The 19,766-nt window shown below is 42.7% G+C and overlaps 1 protein-coding gene across 4 annotated transcripts in view; it reads right to left on the bottom strand.

Moving 5' to 3' along the window:
- The window catches only part of LOC138742330 (potassium voltage-gated channel subfamily KQT member 1), an 844,658-nt gene that overhangs the window by 709,648 nt on the left and 115,244 nt on the right, over positions 1–19,766 (bottom strand). For all 4 annotated transcript variants that reach the window (XM_069896622.1, XM_069896604.1, XM_069896614.1 and 1 more), the window contains one exon: positions 10,590–10,680. In XM_069896622.1, coding sequence (XP_069752723.1) covers positions 10,590–10,680 — 91 coding nt within the window. The remainder of the gene's footprint in view (positions 1–10,589; positions 10,681–19,766) is intronic.

The raw sequence follows: 19,766 nt of genomic DNA on the forward strand, positions 1-19,766 counted from the left end.
GCAGAAGAGATCCCAATGATCCAGAAATCTTATCCCTTGCCCCCTGCACCATCTCTTTAGCCACGCATTCATCCTCCACATCCTCCTATTTCTACCCTCACTAGCGCATGGCACCGGCAGCAATCCAGAGATTACTACCTTGGAGGTCCTGTTTTTTTAACTTCCTACCTAATTCCACATAATCCTGTTTCAGGACCTCATCCCCACTTCTAACTAAGTCATTGGTCCCCACATGGACCACGACTTCTGGCTGTTCTCCTTCCCCTTGCAGAATGCTATGGACTCGATCAGAGATATCCCTGACCCTGGCACCAGGGAGGCAACAGACCAACCTGGATCCCCGATCTCGTCCCACAAACCTTCTATCTGTCCCTCTGACTAATGAGTCCCCAACTACAAGTATCCTGTTCTTATCCCTCCTTCCCTTCTGAACCTCAGGGGCAGCCCCTGTGCCAGAGACCTGACCCCCACGACTCGTCCCTGATAGGCTAAAATCATGAGAGACAAAAACGAGGTAAATAGTATTGGACTTTTTTCCCAAGGGAAAGAGAATCTAAAACAACACAGTAGAGAGGGGACAGAGTTAAAAGGGATCTTCTTCGTGTAGAGGGTGGTGGGGCAGGTACAATTGCAATATTTGAAAGACATTCAGACAATGGCATGGATAGGAAAGTTTGAGGTGGTTTGGGCTGAATGCAGGAAAATTGGACATGCTGGGACAGACAACTTGGTCAGCATGGACAAGTTGGGCTGAAGGGCCTGTTTCTGTGCTGTAAAACTCTTGAGGCTCCACTCAAATGAAATCCCTGTTTGGCTGCTGGTTTCGGAGTTAATGATTGATGGGCAATGAATTCTCCTGGTATCCTCGCCATCTGTTCCCCTTTACTGAGAACAGATTAACAGGCCTTCTGGTCAACTGAAGGCTGTGGAAAATATAGAAAATATTGCCATCTCTTGGACTCCTAGTGAATTGCAGAACAATGACATAGAATATAACCAAGTAAGAAGCTAAAGTTGTTCAGAGCAAATGTCTTGGTTAATGTAAGAGGCAGACATCACTGAGCGTTGAACTTCACGGTTGTTTGTGTTGACCATCACATTAATCCCATTTTCCTCTTCTATTCCCATCAACTACCTCAGCCTGACTCTCCACCTAGCTATGTTCACACAGGTCATATAGCAGCAGCAAATTATGCTTGCTTCTTTGGGCTCGTGGAGGAAACTAGAGCCGGCAGAGGGAGCCCATGCAATCACGGGATGAAAGCGCAAACTTCGCATCAGCAGCAGTGGAGGTCAGGATCAAACCTGCGATACCTGGTGTGACCCTGTGCAATGCCTGGGAGTTCCTGATGCCTGCAATACTAACGAGCTTACTTGATGCTGTCTTACAACCTAGGAGGATACCATTTGGACTCTCCAGCCTATGCTGGCTCTCAGAGAAATTCTATCAGTCGCACTTCAACACATGCACACAAGAGGCTGTAGATGCTGGAACCTGAAGCAACAAAGGGTCCTGATGAAAGCATTCACGATTCTTTATCTCCCACTGAGGTCCTCCAGCAGATGGCTTGTCATTTCCATTCTATCTCACATGCCCATGGACTTCACCAGGAGCACCCCATACCAACAGAGCCTCTGAGAACCCCCTTGATGTTACAAAAATGACAGGGAACGGCAACATCCCCAAACCCCGCCACCACCCCCCCACCCGCCCTTTGTGTCAGCAAACAAGGGTGGCGATCTCACTGGAGAAACCGGTCAAATTTCCATCATGACAGGAAATAACACAGAACTCAATACAAGTAGGTTTCACTCCAAGAAAAAAAAATCCATTTTCAATTGTATGAAGATGAAAAGGAAACTTCATTGTGCAATTGGACCTCCAGGCTCAAGTGCTGTAAAATAAACAATGTCTCATTCGATCAGCTACAAGTTGGCATTGTGAGGGATGTGAGTGTGCACTTTTGCAACCTGATGGTGTTCAAATTAAACCAGGATTTAATTAAAGGAAGAATGCACTGTGGAAAACCTGAAAGACAGAGACTACAAAAGGATGGTAGAAGTGTCAGCTTAGATTGGGAAATCTTCCCCCCCGCAAGGACCAGGCAAGGGCCTCCTGCTGGTTGTCGTGGCAACTCTGCGCCCTTCCTTTATGATGAGGATCACACCACATTAAGCTCTCGGTAAATCCCAGATCAGAACCTATGAAGTGCACCTCCAAGCACACATTATTTCTGTAGCAGCCAAAGTAAATGTGATTGTGATTTGGGACACTGGACAGCTTCTAATACCCCAATTAAATATATTTAAGGAGGAGACAGAGAGGTTTCTGGACACAGAAGAGGCATCAAAGGATTTGATAAGATGGAGCATGCCATTATGGTATTGAATGGTGGAGGAGACACAAAGAGATGAATGGCCCTTTCTGCTTCCATTTTGTACGTACGTGTTCCACTGCCACAGTCCCACACCCTGTCTCCAGCACCAGAGCGAAAGGAAAAGAGAATGTAGAAGAGCACATCTCCTCAAACTCCTGGACCCCTGTCTGAAATGGACATCGGAACTTGGGACAGATAAAGATATCTTTGTTTGACCACCTGAGCTTCTCCAGGACTGTTTTTAACTCCAATACCTCAGTGCCTGATCTATTTATCACATGTTCTGGAAGCCTTCGAGCTAAAAGAGGATTAACAGGGACAGGCTTGAGATAAAATTATGAGAATTGCGCAGCATGGCAAATCAGCGTGATGACTAAGGCATTCAGATTTGTCTATCAAACCACTCCAAGCTACATGATCCAGATCACATTTGCTCAACTAGTATTGCTGGTGTCCAGCTCCTGGGAAGGCTGAGGGTGAAGAGGAGAGGCTTGTGACCCACGCTAAAAGTGCCAAGTCAATTCCTTTCGTTGAACCAGCTGTTGGAATTCCGAAAATATACCTCAACCTTTCCATGGAATGTCTTTTGTGTAAATTTAAATTTAGACATTTTGGCCCATGAGTCTGTGCCGCCCAATTATACTCAATTAACCTACATCCCCAGTACATTTTGAACAGTGGAAGAAAACCGGAGCCCCTGGGAAAACCCACAAAAACATAGGGAGAACGTACAAACTCTTTACAGACAGCACAGGATTCAAATCCCGGTCCCGATCGCTGCTACTGTAAAGGCATTATGCTAACCACTACACCATTCGGGCAATCCTAAGTGGGTAAAGTAGGCCTGTCTGAAATTTTTATAAAGCAAATGCTGATAACACTCAGAAAGCAAGGCAGCATCCATAGAGGCAGAAACAGAGCTAATGTTCCAATTTAAGAGAAAAGGTCATGGAGCTGATACACTAAATCATCATGTGTCTCCACAGATGCTGCCTGACCTCTGAGTGTTTCCAGCGTTGCTTTTTGATTTCAGGATTTCCCGCCTCTGTGGCTTTATTTGGATTTTTTTTGGCAAACTTAGGCCTACAGGAATGGTAACCCGGTGGCCAGTGATCTAGAATTGGTACCTGGGACAATCGTCCAACCTTCAATTGTAAAACTGTCCCAAGTTCCAATATCCATTCCAGACAGGGATCCAGGACTTCTAGGAGATGTGCTCTTCTTCTACATTCTCTTTTCCTTTCGCTCCAGTGCTAGTGACATGAGAGGGCCAGGGTTACGGTCGGAGATAGGCTGTGGGACCAAGACAGTGGAACACGTACGTACAAAATGGAAGCAGAAAGGGGCCGTTTAGCCCTTTGTGTCTATTCAATACCATAATAGCTGATACTCCATCTCAATTTCTGCTCTCTCATCAAACCCTATGATGCCTCTTCTGTGCCTAGAAACCTCTCTGCCTCCTCCTTAAATATATTCAATGAGTTGAACTTCACAGCCTTCTCTGGAAGAGAATTCCACAGATTCAGCACTGTAGGGATTTTTTTCCTCATGATAACACACCAAGGATCATGGGCGCTCTCTAATGATGTGTAATGTTCAATTATTTTAGATTACAGAAAGATCCAGCCATGAACAAAACCCTGCACCCCATTAAATCCATACTAACCACCAACCATCCATTGATATCAGTCCTACATTAATCACACTTTATTTCTTCTCACATTCTCACCAACTTGCACTCTACACCAGAGGGCAATTTATAATGGCCAATTAACCTGCCTACCTGCTAATCTTTGAAGGATGGGAGGAAATTAGACCACACAACAATGCAAACTCCACACAGACATTTTCCAGGGTCAGGATTGAACCTGGTTTTCTGGCTCTGATGCTGCAGGGTCTGGGATCGAGGATTGGCTGGGCTGGATTGGGTCAGAACCCATTCCTGCAGCATGCACAAAGATCCCAACCGCTCTACGGATTATGCCATTACCACCGCCCTCCATCTAGCCCTTATCCACCTGGAGAATAAGGATTGCTATTGTCAACTTCAGTGCAATCATACCACAGTATTTGATAAGGAAGTTGAACCTGCTGGGTCTAAACAATTCCCTCTGCAATTGGATTCTCGACTTCCTGTTGGGGAGACCCCAAGCACTCCGGATCGGTAAAAGCACCTCCATCACACTGAGCACAGGGCCCCCCAGGGCTGTGTGCTTAGTCCACTGCTGTACACTCTACTGACCCTTGACTGTGCAGCTAAACGCAGCTCGAACCACATCATCGAGTTTGTTGACGACATGAACATGGTGGGCTTTATTAGTAAGAATGAGAAGTCTGCATACAGAGATGAGCTGCAATCACTAACGGACTGGTGCAGAGCCAACATACAGTATTTGAACATTAATAAAAACAAAAGAGATGGTTGTCGACTTCAGAAGGCCCAGGGGGAAACTTGCTCTGCTGACCATTGACGACGGCTCGATCGTTGAGGTCATCAAGAGTATCAAGTTCCTTGGAGTGCACTTGGCGGAGAATCTCACCTGATCCCTTAACTCCAGCTCCACAACCAAGAAAGCCAAGCAGCCCCTTTACTTCCTGTGAAGGCTGAGGAAAGTCCATCTCCCATCCTCCATCCTCACTATGTTCTACGGAGGATGAATCGAGAGCTTCCTGTGCAACTACTTCACTACCTGGTTTGGAAGCTGTACCACCCCGGACCACAAGACCCTGCAGAGAACAGTGATGTCAGCAGAAAAGATCATTGGGGGCTCTCTTCCTACCATGAGGGACATCTACAACACTCGATGCAGATGAAAGGCAATAAACATTGTGAAGAACTCCACATACCCCTCACGTAAACTGTTCCCCCTTCTGTCATCTGGTAGGAGGTCCTGCAGTGTTCGAACCCTTACAGCTCCATCTATTTGCTCTCGCCCCAATTCAACTCATCAGGGGTCTTTTCAATAAGGAATGGTAGTGGTTACATATCCTTAAAACAGGAGAGCACTGAGTACATATAAACTGTGGCCCGATTGGGCAGCTTTTTCCCACCAAGCCATCAGACTCCTGAATTCCCAGAACATATGTGGATAGTGAACCATGAACTTTTAATGTATACATCTTAATATTTTAATTTTTAATGTGTTTAACTTCTATTCTAATTTATATTTATATAAATATGCTTCGTTGTCCTGGTGAAATGCTATTTTGTCTACTGTGCAAGCATGGCATAAATGATAAATAAAGGTAACTTGACGACTCAGGCTGGAAGATGCAGCAGTGTGGATGGAGGCCACAGAATCAGTCAGCCACATTACCCCAACTTGACCCCAGAGTAAGTAACAATCAATCCACTGGAGTTACTCAGCAGGTGTTTGGGGTGAAAAAGAAATGGTTAACATTTCAAGTTAAAAATCTTCACAATTCTTTTCCTCCCACTGACAAAGAGTTCAGAGGTGAAATGTCAGCCATTACTCTTTCTTCCATTGATGGTTGCTCGAAACCGCTGAGATCCTCCAGCAAACTGTTTGTTGCTCCAGGTCCCAGCATTTGCAGTCTCCTGTGTGTCCCCTGTGAGTGAGCTCCTGTCTGCCCTGATGACACAATCCCCGCTTCAAGCTGCTTGAGTAACCAACCATCTGCTCTGAAGACTTGCTGCGGTTCCAGAGGGGACACGTGGCATAATCACCTCTGGCTGAAACCTCCTGCTGGCCCATCCCTCGGAGCCCAGTCAAGCACCATGAGCATCAGGAACCCAGACATGGTTCAAGGTCTGTCTCTACTCCCGCTCATCTGCTCGAAACAACACTGTTAGAAGAGACTGATGAAAAAAAATCCACTGTTAAATGTACAAGTTCTTCGCAGTACTGATCGGGGTAGAAGGAAGATACTTCCCATCCATAAAACTGAAGTAAGGCTTCCATTTTTAAAAATCATTTTGAGGCAGGATTACCTTTATCCCCAAATCCACGAATCACAGAATTAAAGTTACAGTTCCAACTATTTGCTCTCGCCCTAATTCAATTCATCAGGGGTCATTTCAATAAGGAATGGTAGTGGTTACATATCCTTAAAACAGGAGAGCACTGAGTAGATATAAACTGTGGCCCTCAGACTCAGCATTTCATTGCACCTAAACCAGTGATATTAAAGAAAGGATGGGTTAATTGCCCCTTCCTAGTCATCTCTCAGCATTTGCCCTGACAATCACTACCTTGCAATGACATTATTTCTCAATGTTATTCCATTGGGCAACCACCTTACCTCAAGAGTCATTGAAACTTATCCACACTGCACTGCAAGACAAAGCTGCAAATAGAACCCCAGCTGTGGGTCTTGAATCATTGCACTGATACTCTTAATTGGGTCATCCATCCTCATTACAATAAAGACCAACATTCTATTTGGCTTCCAAATTGTGCCTCTCCAAGATCTATTCCTGCATTTCACAGACCAGTACACTGATCTCTAGGCACATGACATTTAGCGAGCCATAGCGTTGTACCGGATAGAAGCAGGCTCTTCAGCTCAACCATCTCTATCTATAATCCAACCATGTCTATCTATACTTGTTCCACTTAGCTGGATTAATTTCCTATCCCTCTGTGACTTGCTCATTCCAGTACATGTCAACATGCCTCTTAACTGATTGTTAACTGTTCCTGTCTCCACACCTCCGCTCACATTTCATTCCAGGCACTCATTAACCTTTGCATGGAAAAAAAATTACCCCCAGGTCCCCTTTAAACTACCTCCCTCGCATTTCACACCCAAAGCCATCCTATTGAAGCCTCTCATAATTTTATATATTTCTATCACGGCGGCTCCACCTCCTTCATTACAAGGCAAACAGACGTCTCCTAACCAGTGTACAAAAGTGTTGGAGAATCCATAGAGAGTACAGGCAGTCGATGTTTCAGGCCTGAACCCTTGATCAGGAGTGTTGAAAAATCAGGCAAACAGCTAAATAAAAAGGTGGGGGTGGGTTGAGGAACACCGGCCAACAGGTGAGAGGTAATAGATGGATACATGTGGAAGGGTAGCTGAAGAGGGCAAACAAAGATAGCTCTCTGATTAGAGAAGGGAGTGGGCAGCTGGAGGAACAGAGACACCTTCTCCTTCTCTCCACCACCCACCCCCCCCCCCCCTTATTCCAGAAGTCTGCCTGATTTATTTTGGCATTCCTGAAGAAAGGCTCAGACTGGAATAGTCAACTGCCTTTTATTTTCTATGGGTGCTGCATAATTTGAGGAGTTTCTCCAGCACCTTTAGGCAGGGTGTTCGACCCCAGCATCTTGTTTACCTCCTAACCAGCCTCTCCTTACTACTAAGCATTCCAATCCAGACACTATGCTTATGAATCTTTTCTGTACCATCTCTTGCTTAACTATCTTTCCTATATCATGGTGACTCAAACCTGCTCAATACTCCAAGTGTGAGGCCCAACCCCCATTGACAATTGTTCTTTGCTTCCCATAGAAGTGATTATCTCACATTTACCTTTCTTATTCTCTCTCTGACAACTTTGTTACCCACTCACTGAACCTGGTTGTACTCTCAACAGATTCTTCACATCCTCCTACTGTCTACTTTTATCAGCTGGCTTTGGATCAATGGGAAACTTTGAAAAACGAGTTTTTGTTACTAACATCGTCTTGAGCTATGGGCTCGGTACCGGAATCCAGCACCCAACTGATACAAGTTATTACCCCCAACCAGTAAGCCCTTATTTTCAAATTTATCAAATGGCTTTTCAAAAATCCCAATGTGCCACATCCAGTCTTCCTTTCCCTTATCTCCTCATTATCTCCTAAAAGAGCCATTAAATTTGTCATCTAGATTATGCTTTAATTGGTCCAATACCCCGTCCATTTTGGCCTCTCTCCATTACCTTTCCCGCTTCATATACATATCACCCCTTTTTTTACTTTAATCTTGATAAAGGCTCCCAACCAGAAACAATGACTGGATTATAGCATCTGCAGCTTTTGTGTTTCTCTGTAACCCTTTAATAAAGTGATGTTGACTCCTACCTAATCAGTTTATGGTTTAAATGCTTTGTAAACATGTACTTGGTAATGAATTCAACCACATGACCACAGTTGACAAGCTCTTATCTCTGGCACTCTTCCAAATCTCTGGGCATTTATCCCCTGTGCCATTGCATTTCCTTACAAATTGAGGTATCAGGTCTAGAGGTTTAGTGAGATTTTAGTCTCTTTAATTTTTCAATACATTTTAGTTTTAGTTTAGTTTATTTATATAGCACATTTAAAACAACTCACATTGACCAAAGTCTGTACAGATCATAAATTGCATCTTAATTTAAGCAGCTATTTAAAGTGCAGTATAAAACGAGTACCCGAGCTTCAGAATTGTACATACCACATGCTAACAATCAACAATCACCTCAAAACGCTTGCAAGTAAAAGTTCAACTTCAGCCTGGATTTAAAAGAGTTAAAAGAAGGGGCTGATTTGATGGAGGGAGGAATATTGTTCCACAGTTTGGGGGCTGCAATAGCAAAGGCGCCATCTCACCTGAATTTGCGATTTGAGCACGGAACAACCAAGCGCTCTAAATTGACCGATCTGAGGGGTCTTGAAGTGGAGTAGGGCATTAGGATATTGATTATGTAGGAGGGGGCTAGTCCATCAAGGGCTTTGTGAACAAATTGGAGATCTTTAAAATCTATCCTGAGCCGTACTAGCAACCAGTGAAGGGAGGTGAGAATCAGGGTGATATGGTCCCTTCTCTTGGCTCCTGTTAGGAGCCTTGCTGCTGCATTCTGAACCAGTTGCAGATGGGATCATGATGACTAACTAATTCCTGTATAAAGTGAGTTAAAGTAGTCTAAACAGGATCGAATGAGGGCATGGATAACTTTCTCGAGGTCTGTCAGTGACAGGAATGATTTGATTTTGGCAATAGTGCAGAGCTAGAGAAACCGAGCTTTTACTGCTGCATTCCAAACTTGAAGGTGGAATCAAATATCATACCAAGGGATTTGACATGTGGTTTAATGAGAGTGGCTAAGTTACCAAAGGTATTGGTGATCATTTTAGTGGAGTTGGGGCGGGTGGGGGAAAGAGGATGACCTCAGATTTGCCTTCGTTTAGCTGCAGGAAGTTTTGAGGCATCCAGCACTTTAAGTCCTCCAGACAGATGATAAGGCTGGTCATCATTGCTCAGTCCTTGGGCTTCAGGGGGAGATATTTGGGTGTCATCAGCATAGCAGTGGAAGGAGATACCGTGTTTTGGGATGACGTGGCCGAGGGGATGCATATATACGGAGAAGAGAATTTTCTTTGATAGCACGAATTGATTTCAGTTCCTCACTGAAAATACACCATTTGCTTTCCAGCATTTTATTTATTATGTCCTCTGCAATGGATTCAAAATATATTTGTTTCATGCCCTAGGTATTGCTTTATTCTCCATTATAATTATGCCTTAATATGCCTTTATGACCCACTATCTTTTTATATCTTTCTTTTTATACATGTGTAGGAGCTCTTACAAGGTTTAAAAGTTTGTGTTGATCTATAATTTCCATCATGATTTTTCACCATCTTTTGATGTTGCGTGAAACTTTCAGACTTCTTATTTTTCTGAGCAACATTACAAGTTGTTTCTTTTAATATGATATTTCAGGTAGCTAACTTTATCAGAGGGTTTTACTTTTTAATATACTTGTTAAGAATTAAAATATATTTATTTGAACGTTTATCAAATGTGAATCCTAATCTACTTGACCTAGCATTTACAATGTCAGCAAAATGACAGATGTGAGAGAAACACCAATTATCAGTGTACCAAGTATTCTAACTAATACTGAGCCCTCAGTATTGACCTGGATTCAGAACAGCGACTCCAGCATTTAATTAGGCACCAGACACAATAAATCAGTTAACCACCATTAGCTTGTGGACAACTGAGCAAAGGGAAAAAAAAGATTGATTACTCCAACACAATTAAACTTGTTAAGATCAATTGTTTGTGGGAAGAGACACAAAACGAATCTGTCCTTCAAATAGAGAAGCAGTTTGTTGGTTCCATTTCAACAATTTGATACATTGACAAGATTTTACACAAACATTTTTCTGCTCACAGACTGTCTTCCTCACAAGAAGAACACTAAATGTTTAACAATCAAGCAGAGTGCATGCAAAAGAACCAGAGTAATCAAGGGAAGAATAGTTGTTTACGTACCATCCAAACGAGAGCTCTGTTGGCAAAGTAATGGTACTGTTCTATTGTTGACATGACACTGAAGATGAGACAAACCAAAACGATAAGAAATCTGGAAGGCAAAATGAAAGAGCAGAGAAATTAAAAGCTCATCACTTTTGATAAGGCCACATTTACCAACCTTCAAATGAGGAATAAAATATGGCACCCCTTCCTTTCATCAGCTGATGAGGAAGTATCATGTGCCTGTCCTATACCATTTAATCACTTAATGGAGAGGATAAAATATAGTTTATAGAGGATAAAATATAGTTGTTCCATCCTTAGGGGAGACAATATAGAACTGGACCCAGTTTATGACCGGGGGAATGATAATGTAGCTACACACACTTCTGCATCCCAACCTGTCACAAGGGAACGAAATGTAGCTGAGATCCAACCTGCTAACAGAGGAAATAATAGGGAATACTGAACTATGTGGTGATGAGGCCATCCTTAACCTTTGTACTGCTGTTGGGAGGCCAGCACAGGCCAAACCCTCAACGAAGTTCCTGGCACAGCAGCATGAATGTGTCTGCCTCTAAATATGATGCGACAATGCACATTTAGTGCAGTTTCCATTGCTGGTCTTGTTCTTGGAAATGCCAAGGAGGTATCAGTGAATATGAATTCACTGTATATTGGTACACTGTATATTATAACAATTATAAATGTAACCAAATATGTTCTTTGATAGTAAGGAGATAGAAATGGAGGAGACTGGGTCTGCAGTTAATCTAGCTTCTCCATTGACTGATAATTAAGCCTGATTTCATCCCTAGATACACAAGTCTCACATCCTCCATTGTAGTCATCCACGCACATCCCTCTGTAGCACTTAATGCTGAACTTCTTGCCTTTCATCTCATCTGTGGATTCTTCTCACATATAGTCCATAGCCCCTTCACCAAGCTGGTAGCTATTGAGAATTGCAATTAATAGTATTGCTAAAAAAAAAGATAAATTGCATGCTTTGGAGTCAGGCTGCTCAAAGTGGGCTGTCTTTCATTCAAGAACATCTTACCCTGGTCTAATTCTGGGGTTTTGCTTTGCAAGTTTGTCTCTCAACTTTCATCATGTAATGAATGACATTTTCTGCTCTGGTAATACAGTACGTGCTTCGTCTATTGCCTAGAGTTAAGTAGATAAATGCTCACCCCTTGCTGGCAGGCACCTGAATGGTCAATGATGCAAATCCACAAACTTGCAACTCACGTGGCCAATCAACCTCTCTGCTGGCAATCTAACCGTTTGGCTACACAGCCTTTAAGAAGCTAATAAGGTGAGATCTATGAGCTTATGTGGCAATGGGATTGCAATTTAACATTGTGTTTCCATCTCATGGTTGTCCAAAGTGACAGTTTCTAACCCTTGTGCTTGAGGACTATTGACTTAATTCAATACCTCACCAATGCCAATTATAGAATTGGGTCATATTGAGGTTCCCATTTCATTTATTGCAATGCCTCCACCTTTTGCATTCATGCTGGCAATCATGCGGGTGTATCATCACCCTTGCCCTGGTCACCTCAACTCCCTTTGTGCAATCACCAGCACATAGTCACTGCACCAATATTACAGGTTGTATTTCCTTTCACTGTCCCAGGTCAATCTACTGTCAAGCTACCCTCTTCCATTTCTAATGAGTTGGAATTGCTGCTTGTGATCCTGGTTTGCCAGTGCTGGCCATTGGAGGCTTATTGGCTTCATCCTATTTTCACTGAATGTGGAAATAATGAGAGATATTCAGGAGGGTGAATGATAGTTGTTCCCAGGCATGTTGCTCCGTGTTCCCTACAGTATTCCAGAGTAAACTTTCCAAAGTGAATGGCATCACTCCATGAACTCTGATAAGGAAATAACTAAGGTTCAAGGATAATCTTTGCCTCAAAGCATCTGGCCAAATTTCCAGAGTGATGCAAAATAATCTGGGAATAATTGGATTGAATTGTTTATTGTCATATGTACCAATATATAGTGAACAGTTTTCCAAACAAATCAGCCCATTCTTAAAGGTACCACAAAAGTGCAGGATGTAGTGTTTCTGCAAGGGTGTAATGTTATGAGGACAAAATGTAGGATCTAGAGAAGGAGTAGTGCAGGGGCCTCTTCCATCAATGAGAGGTCCATTCAAGAGTCTGATAACAGCAGGAAAGGATATGTCCTTGAATCTGGAGTTTTTGTGTTTTCTATCTTGTTTATCTTTTGCACAACGAAAGGAGAGAGAAGACACAGGTAGGAAGGATCCTTTAATGTATTAGCAACTGAACCAAGAAAACGGGTGGTAATATATGGACTCAATGAAGTCGAATCAACATCAATTCACTCAGGAAAAGAATTAGTTTTTAATCAGGTACTCTTTAAAAAAATGCAATTAAATTAATGGGCAAAAGGCTTTTCAACAGGTTTGACAGGATAAATGTAGACATGATGGAATGCAGGTCATAAACAATAGGTCATTAGAAGGAGCTGCCCATTTCATATGGAGACGATAAATGGCTTCACTCAACAGATTGCAAATTATTAAATTTCTCTATCCAATAGAAATCAGGATATTGTGTTATTGGAAGCTTTCAATAGCCCAGTGAATGAGAATAGAGTGAGAAAGTGAAGATGAAGCAGAAGGTCATCATGATCTTATTAACCAGTTGAAGTATATTCTGTGCCACTTATGACCAAATACACTGTCATTTGGGTTTGTCAGCCAAAAATAAAGGTTCAGCACAAAGCTCCATGTTGTGGACTAACCTCACTAATTAGAATACAGCAGATAACATCATATCAGTTTTCTTAGAAGACTAAGGAAGTTCGACATTTCTCCTGTCTCTCAACAGTTTCTGCACATGCACCAATGAAAGCAAATCTGCTGGAGACATCATAGCATGGGATGGGAACATCAGCAGAGCTGGGACTTTTCTCTTTGGAGCATAGAAGGAGGAGAGGAGACTCGATAGAGGTCTACAAGATAGTGTTGACAGCCACCCCCTGCTTCCCAGGGCAGGATTAGCAAACACCAGAGGACACGAGTAAAAGTGAAGGGAGGAAAGTTTAGGGGAGACATCAGGAGTAAATTTTTCTACACAGAGAGTTGTGGGTGCCTGGAATGCTTTGTCGGGGATGATAGTGGAGGCTAAAACATTGGGGGCATTTAAGAGACTCTTAGAGGGGCACATGAATGAAATAAAAAAATTAGAGGGTTATAGGGTAGGGAGGGTTTAGTATATATATTATATATTTAAAGAAATATATGGGTCGGCACAGCATCGAGGGCCAAAGGGCCTGTATTGTGCTGTTGTAGCGCCACTACAACTCCCAGGAGGAATCGAGCCGGCCACGTGACATTAGTGATTAATGATGTCGGCGCCTGTCAAGCACATGATTTGGGCTTTTAAAAGGTTGCATGGGTGACGAAGAGTAAATCTATTAGATTCACCTTAGAAATGCCTTGTGTGGTTATTTTGTCATATCCACTGTGATTCCACTGGTTACACTGTAGTGTTCTATGTTATATGGGACGGAGTTGATCTGCTCTAGGTTGTAAGAAGCTACAAAAGGTAGTAAATGCAAACTTTCCTTCAGGAGTCCAACTATATCTCATGCTGCCTAGGAAAGACACCCAATGTATAGAAAGACTCATCACACCCAGATTTACTTTTGACTCCCTCTTCCTGTTAGGGAGAATGCTGAAGAGTCTGAAACCATGCACCAACAGGTTTAAAGAGAGTTTCTTCCCCACAGCCCTAGGAGCCGCTATTCGTGTACCTGAATCAGAGAATGAATGGAGGGAGAGTTGTTATGTGAAATTGACTTGATGAAGGAGTTATCAACAATACTTTTAAGAAATCATTATCAACTGAAGTCATCATGACAAGTGGGCACAACGGCATGCCAGCCAGTTATAGTGCAAGATGTGCAGCTTTCTGCTAAGGCAGAATCAATTGGCATTTAGCACCAATGCAGGTGGGTCTCCCTGTGGACTAGACTAGATGCCCTGTTTGGTTGCCAGTGGTGGAAAGATGGACCTAGAGAGTGTGCAGTATCCAGCATGTGCCAATTGGATTACGTGATTGTGTTGAAGGACCGTGTGTTTCCAAGGGTTGGCTGATGAGATACTAGAATAACTCAAGCTGCAGGTGCATTGGCCCCATCTTAAAATATCACCCATCAAGTAGGCTTGAGAGGGGTGGCAGAAAGTGTTGAGCTCACAGACAAAAGACAAACAGCCACAGAATGGGATATCCATGCAAGAGAAAGGATGTCAAGGGAAGACAGCAAGGTGAAGATAATTCAAGGTGAGACACATGAAGAAGGTGGAACCTGGAGCAAGAAACAATCTGCTGGGAGGATTCTTTTCTTCATATGAACAATAGGGAGATTGAGTTTAAGAGTCAAGAGGTCACGTTGCAACTCTACAAATCTCTGGTGAGACCACATTTAGAATATCATATTCTGCTCTGGTCGGATAATTATAAGAAGGATGTGGAAACCTTGGAGAGGGTGCCGAGGAGATTTACTGGGATTGGATTGGAAAATAAGACTTATGAGGCAAGGTTAGCAGAGCTGTGACATTCCTCTTTGGAGCATAGAAGAATGAGAGGAGACTCAATAGAGGTCTGCAGGATTGTGAGTGGCATAAATAGGGTGGACAGCCAGCACCTATTTCCCAGGGCAGGAATAGCAAAAAAATCAGAGGACATCTCTAAAAAGTGAAAGGAGGAAGTTTGGGGGAGACATCAGGGATGTGTTTTTTTACACAAAAAGTTGTGGATGCCTGGAATGCCTTACCAGAGGTGATGGTGGAGTCTGAAATATTAGGGGCATTTAAGAGACAGGCACATTGATGTAAGAAAAATAGAAGGCTATGAGGTAGGAAGTGTTTAGTACTTTTTTTTTGCTAGGAATATATAGGTTGGCCCAATATCGAGGGTTGAAGAGCCTGCACTGTGTTTGAATGTTCATTGTGGCTTAAGGACCAGTATCCCAGTAGTGATGCCGATGGAAAGTGGAGTTTGGGCCATCAGGTAGATGAACAAATCAGTGTAAGATTTTTAATGAAGAGGAAACATTAGAAATTGGCAGAAGACTGAATTATGAGGATTGTAGTGGAAATGCATGTTAGCATAGGAAAACTTGATCCTTCCATACATGATTATGGTGCAAAAGGAAGATTATTGCTGAATATCCCTCCTGCAATATTGAAATAATTGTAGGAGTATTTGCTCCAGTGGTAACTATTCAAGGGTCTGTCAACAAGAGCTGTGCACATGTTTACTTCACTTTGGTTCAGCAAGTAAACCAAACACTGCAGGACATTGTCAGTGGCAGACTGGGATGAAATTGTCCTTGGTAGAAGGCCACTGTGAGGTGGGGATAGAAGTTGCAGGGGATAGAGCATCCAGAGAGCCAGAAATGCTGACAGTTCTCGAGTGGTTACAGTGTTAGGTTATGGTGGAGAAAGTGATCTTTTCCTTCCTGAGTCACGGAATATTCAGAATCATCGTAAGAAATCATTTCATAAACAGACTCAGCAATTTGTTTCAATGAAACAAGGTAGCCAATTCACTGGAGTGTTGGGGCAAAGGCTATGGCTTTACCAGAATTCATTGGGAAAATGGAAGATGGGAAGCTCAACGCGGCATGTTTGGCAAAGCCAATGGTGCTCCTGTGCTGGAAGGGAATAGATATGCCTACACAGCAATCTGCTCATGGAGCAGCAGACTGGCGAGGGGTCAGCGGTTAAAGGACTTACACGGGCCACAGGCTGCTGGATACCAGTGGCTGAAGGACTCGCACCACGCTGTGAGCTGCTGGAGACTGGCTCATGGGAACTGGGATTTGTGAGGGTGCCGATGAGCAGGAAGGTTTCCAAAAGGGAATCCGGCCCTGACAGCTTCTCGATTGTATATGAAGTTCAGAACGAGAAGCTTGGGTTCACCTCAGGGTTTGGTGGTTGAGGAAGGGAGGGGGTGGGGAAGGGAATCCTCAAACTTTATCCTCCATATCTTTTCAGCCTCAAGAACACCATTTAACCTTCTTAAATCTATTTAATGATTTTGCTTCAACTGGTTTCTGAGGTAGAGAATCCTTTACTGGGGATCTTGTGTACAAGTACTCCTTAATGTGATGATGTGTAGCAGTGAAGAATGGGAATCCAAGGCCACAATTCTCCTTTTGAGCCTGGGAATGTGGAAGCTAATACCATCGTCCCTGCTTCTGTACTTTGCACACACAGAAGACAGCGAGAGGAACCCCACATAACTAGGTCAGGTATGTAGGACATTCCTTTATGGTTATTATGTCCTTTTGTGATAGAGAAAAATAGATTTTTTTTTAAATTGGCAATTTGACTTTCATTGCCCACCAATAGAACATAGAAATCTACAGCACAATACAAGCCCTTCGGTCTGCAGCCTTGTGCCAATCTATTAACCTTCTCGAATACTGCCTAGGATGTCCCTACTGCACAACCACCATTTTTCTCAGTTCCATGTACCTATCTAAGTCTCTTAAAAGATCTCATTGTACCTGCCTTCACCAATGTTGCCAGCAGTGCATTCCATGCACCCACCATTCTCAGTGTGGAAAACCTACCGCATACATCTCCCCTGTACTTACTCCCAATCACCTTAAAATTGTGCCCCTCACATCAGCTCTTATAGCCTTGGGTAAAAAAAAGTCTCTGGCCACCCACATGATCAAAGCCTCTTAACATCTTGTACACTTCTATTAGGTCAACCCTCATTCTCCATCGTTCCATGGAGAGAAGGCCAAGAACACACAACCTATCCTCATAAGGCATGCACTCCAATCTTGGCAGCATTCTTGAAAATCTCCTCTACATCTTCTCTACAGAATCCTCCTCCTTTCTGTAGTGAGGTGACTAGAAGTGAACAGAATATTCCAACAAAGGTTTTATATAGTAGCTGCAATATTACCTCACAAGTTCCTGAACCTAATCATACAGTTAACGGTTAATGAAGGCTAATATATCATATACCTTCCTAACAATACTATCAAGCTATGCAGCAGTTTGAATGCCTTTTAAATTTAACCTACCAAAATGAACCACCATGCTTTTCTGGGTTAAATTCCATCTGCCTCTTCTCAGCTCACCTCTGCATCCTATCGATGTCCCTCTGTAACCTCCGGCAACCCTCCAGACTGTTCATAACATCACCATGTTAATCACAAATTTACTGATCCACCCTTCCATTTCCCAAGTAACTGCCTGCATTAAGCCATTTAGTCTTGGCATATCAGAGTTATTCTATTTGTTATATCTGTCCCTTCCTCACCTTCTCTCCCACTGAACAAACTTATTTTTCTCCCTTTCCCAGCTCAGATGAACCCAAAATATTGACTAGGGACACACAAGAGACTGCAGATGCTGAAATCTGGAGCAAAAATCAATCTGCTGAGGAACTCAGCTGGTCTCGCCAAATCAGTGGGAGAACAAGAATGGTTAATGTTTTGAACTGGAACCCAGATCTTTCATCTAATCCATTCTTTCACGCATGCTCCTGAACAAACTCTTGATTTTATTATCCCTTACTGTAGCCGATTCACTGTGGCCAATTGACCTACCAAACAACTGTATGGGTTGGGGGAACCAACTGGAGAACCTAGGGAAAACTCACACAGTCACCTGCTGCACGTGCAAACTCCCACAGACAACTCCGGACGGAGGTCAAGGTTAAGCCTAACAAGCACAAGAATCTTGAGCAAACATGGAGAAGGTGGAGGAACTCAGCAGGTCAGGCAGCATCCATGGAGAGATAAGGACAGCAAATATTTCCGGTCAGGACTTGAACCCAACTAGCCAGAGGTGTGGGACAGCTGCACTATCTCCTCTGTGAAGTAAATCAATCTCCATATCTGATAGCTGAACTCTCAATATATGTGGGAAAACACACGATGGATTTGAGCATAAAAAGTATTTTCTGATGATGCATTTAAGATCATCGGATGGACAGCTTTCTTGGTATCAAATGGAGGTATCACACGCTCTCTCAGATCAGGATGTTGCATTAGGCAAATGTGTTTCATCACCCTTTCATATTTCATGGCTGGACATTTATTAAGACTAGGGGGAAGGGTCGACCAGAAATGATGACTGACATTTCTATGCATGGATGTTGTCTGACCTGCTGAGTTCCCCCGAACAATTCTTTGTTTTCTCAGGATTCAGACCCTAAAGGTACAGGTGCTATCGAAATAGACACCTGAATCAATTATTTCAAATGGCACTCTACGACTTTTGTTGAAGAAGTTCAAAGTCAAATTTGAGGCATTCCTCAAGACTAGATAGACTATAATGTAAGTGTTAATATCATGTGAGAAAGAAAGGCCCATAGAGATGAAGGTCCTTCACAACAAATGTTGTTTTCCATCAAGTAAACAAATCTATCTAGGTCACATCAACAGAACAAAATTTAATCATAAGCTGCTCTGAATCGCTTTTCTTCAGTAAACAATTAAACTCTATTTTGTTGCTCACGTTTAATATTGCCATTCATTGAATGAGCCGTGGAAGCAATGAAAGAAAGATGAGAATTAAGGTTAATCAGATAACATTCATGGCTGCAGGTAAGCAGACCATAGCCAAACAAAAAGAACACGTCTCCAATTAACCTTTACCAATGAATGCGCAATCCTTGAAGCCTATTCTTCTTGAGGGCTTGAACGCCGGAGTACAGTTTGGTAATTCCTCTGAGTTCAAACTCTGTATGAGGGGGTTTACATGTGCCTACTCCCTTCCCTTTCTATTTGGTTAAAAAACCAATAAATTAAACATTTTTTAAAAATAATTTCTTCTTTAAGCTTCCCAACTTGTTCCACCTTTTAAACTCCATCCTAAAATCAATTCATTCAACTGGTCCTGATAGAGGATTCTTGACCCATTAGCTCAGTACCCTTTCCTTTTTTTTAAACAACTGTACTTTTATGTGTAAATACTGTTGTGGTTATACAATGACTTTAAACAGCAATATTGTTCTCACGTCTTCTTGATCTCTTACTATCTTTGAACCTTTTGCAAAACAATATGGTAGTGGAGCACAAAAATGTGTCTTCCTTCAAAGTCTCATTGAATGTCATGAGATGGGGAAGCAATATTGGATTCTAAAACCATGAAAGATGTTCCTTTGGTGGGGGAACAGT

Source organism: Narcine bancroftii, chromosome 1, assembly GCF_036971445.1.
Source record: "Narcine bancroftii isolate sNarBan1 chromosome 1, sNarBan1.hap1, whole genome shotgun sequence".
Lineage (NCBI taxonomy): Eukaryota > Metazoa > Chordata > Chondrichthyes > Torpediniformes > Narcinidae > Narcine > Narcine bancroftii.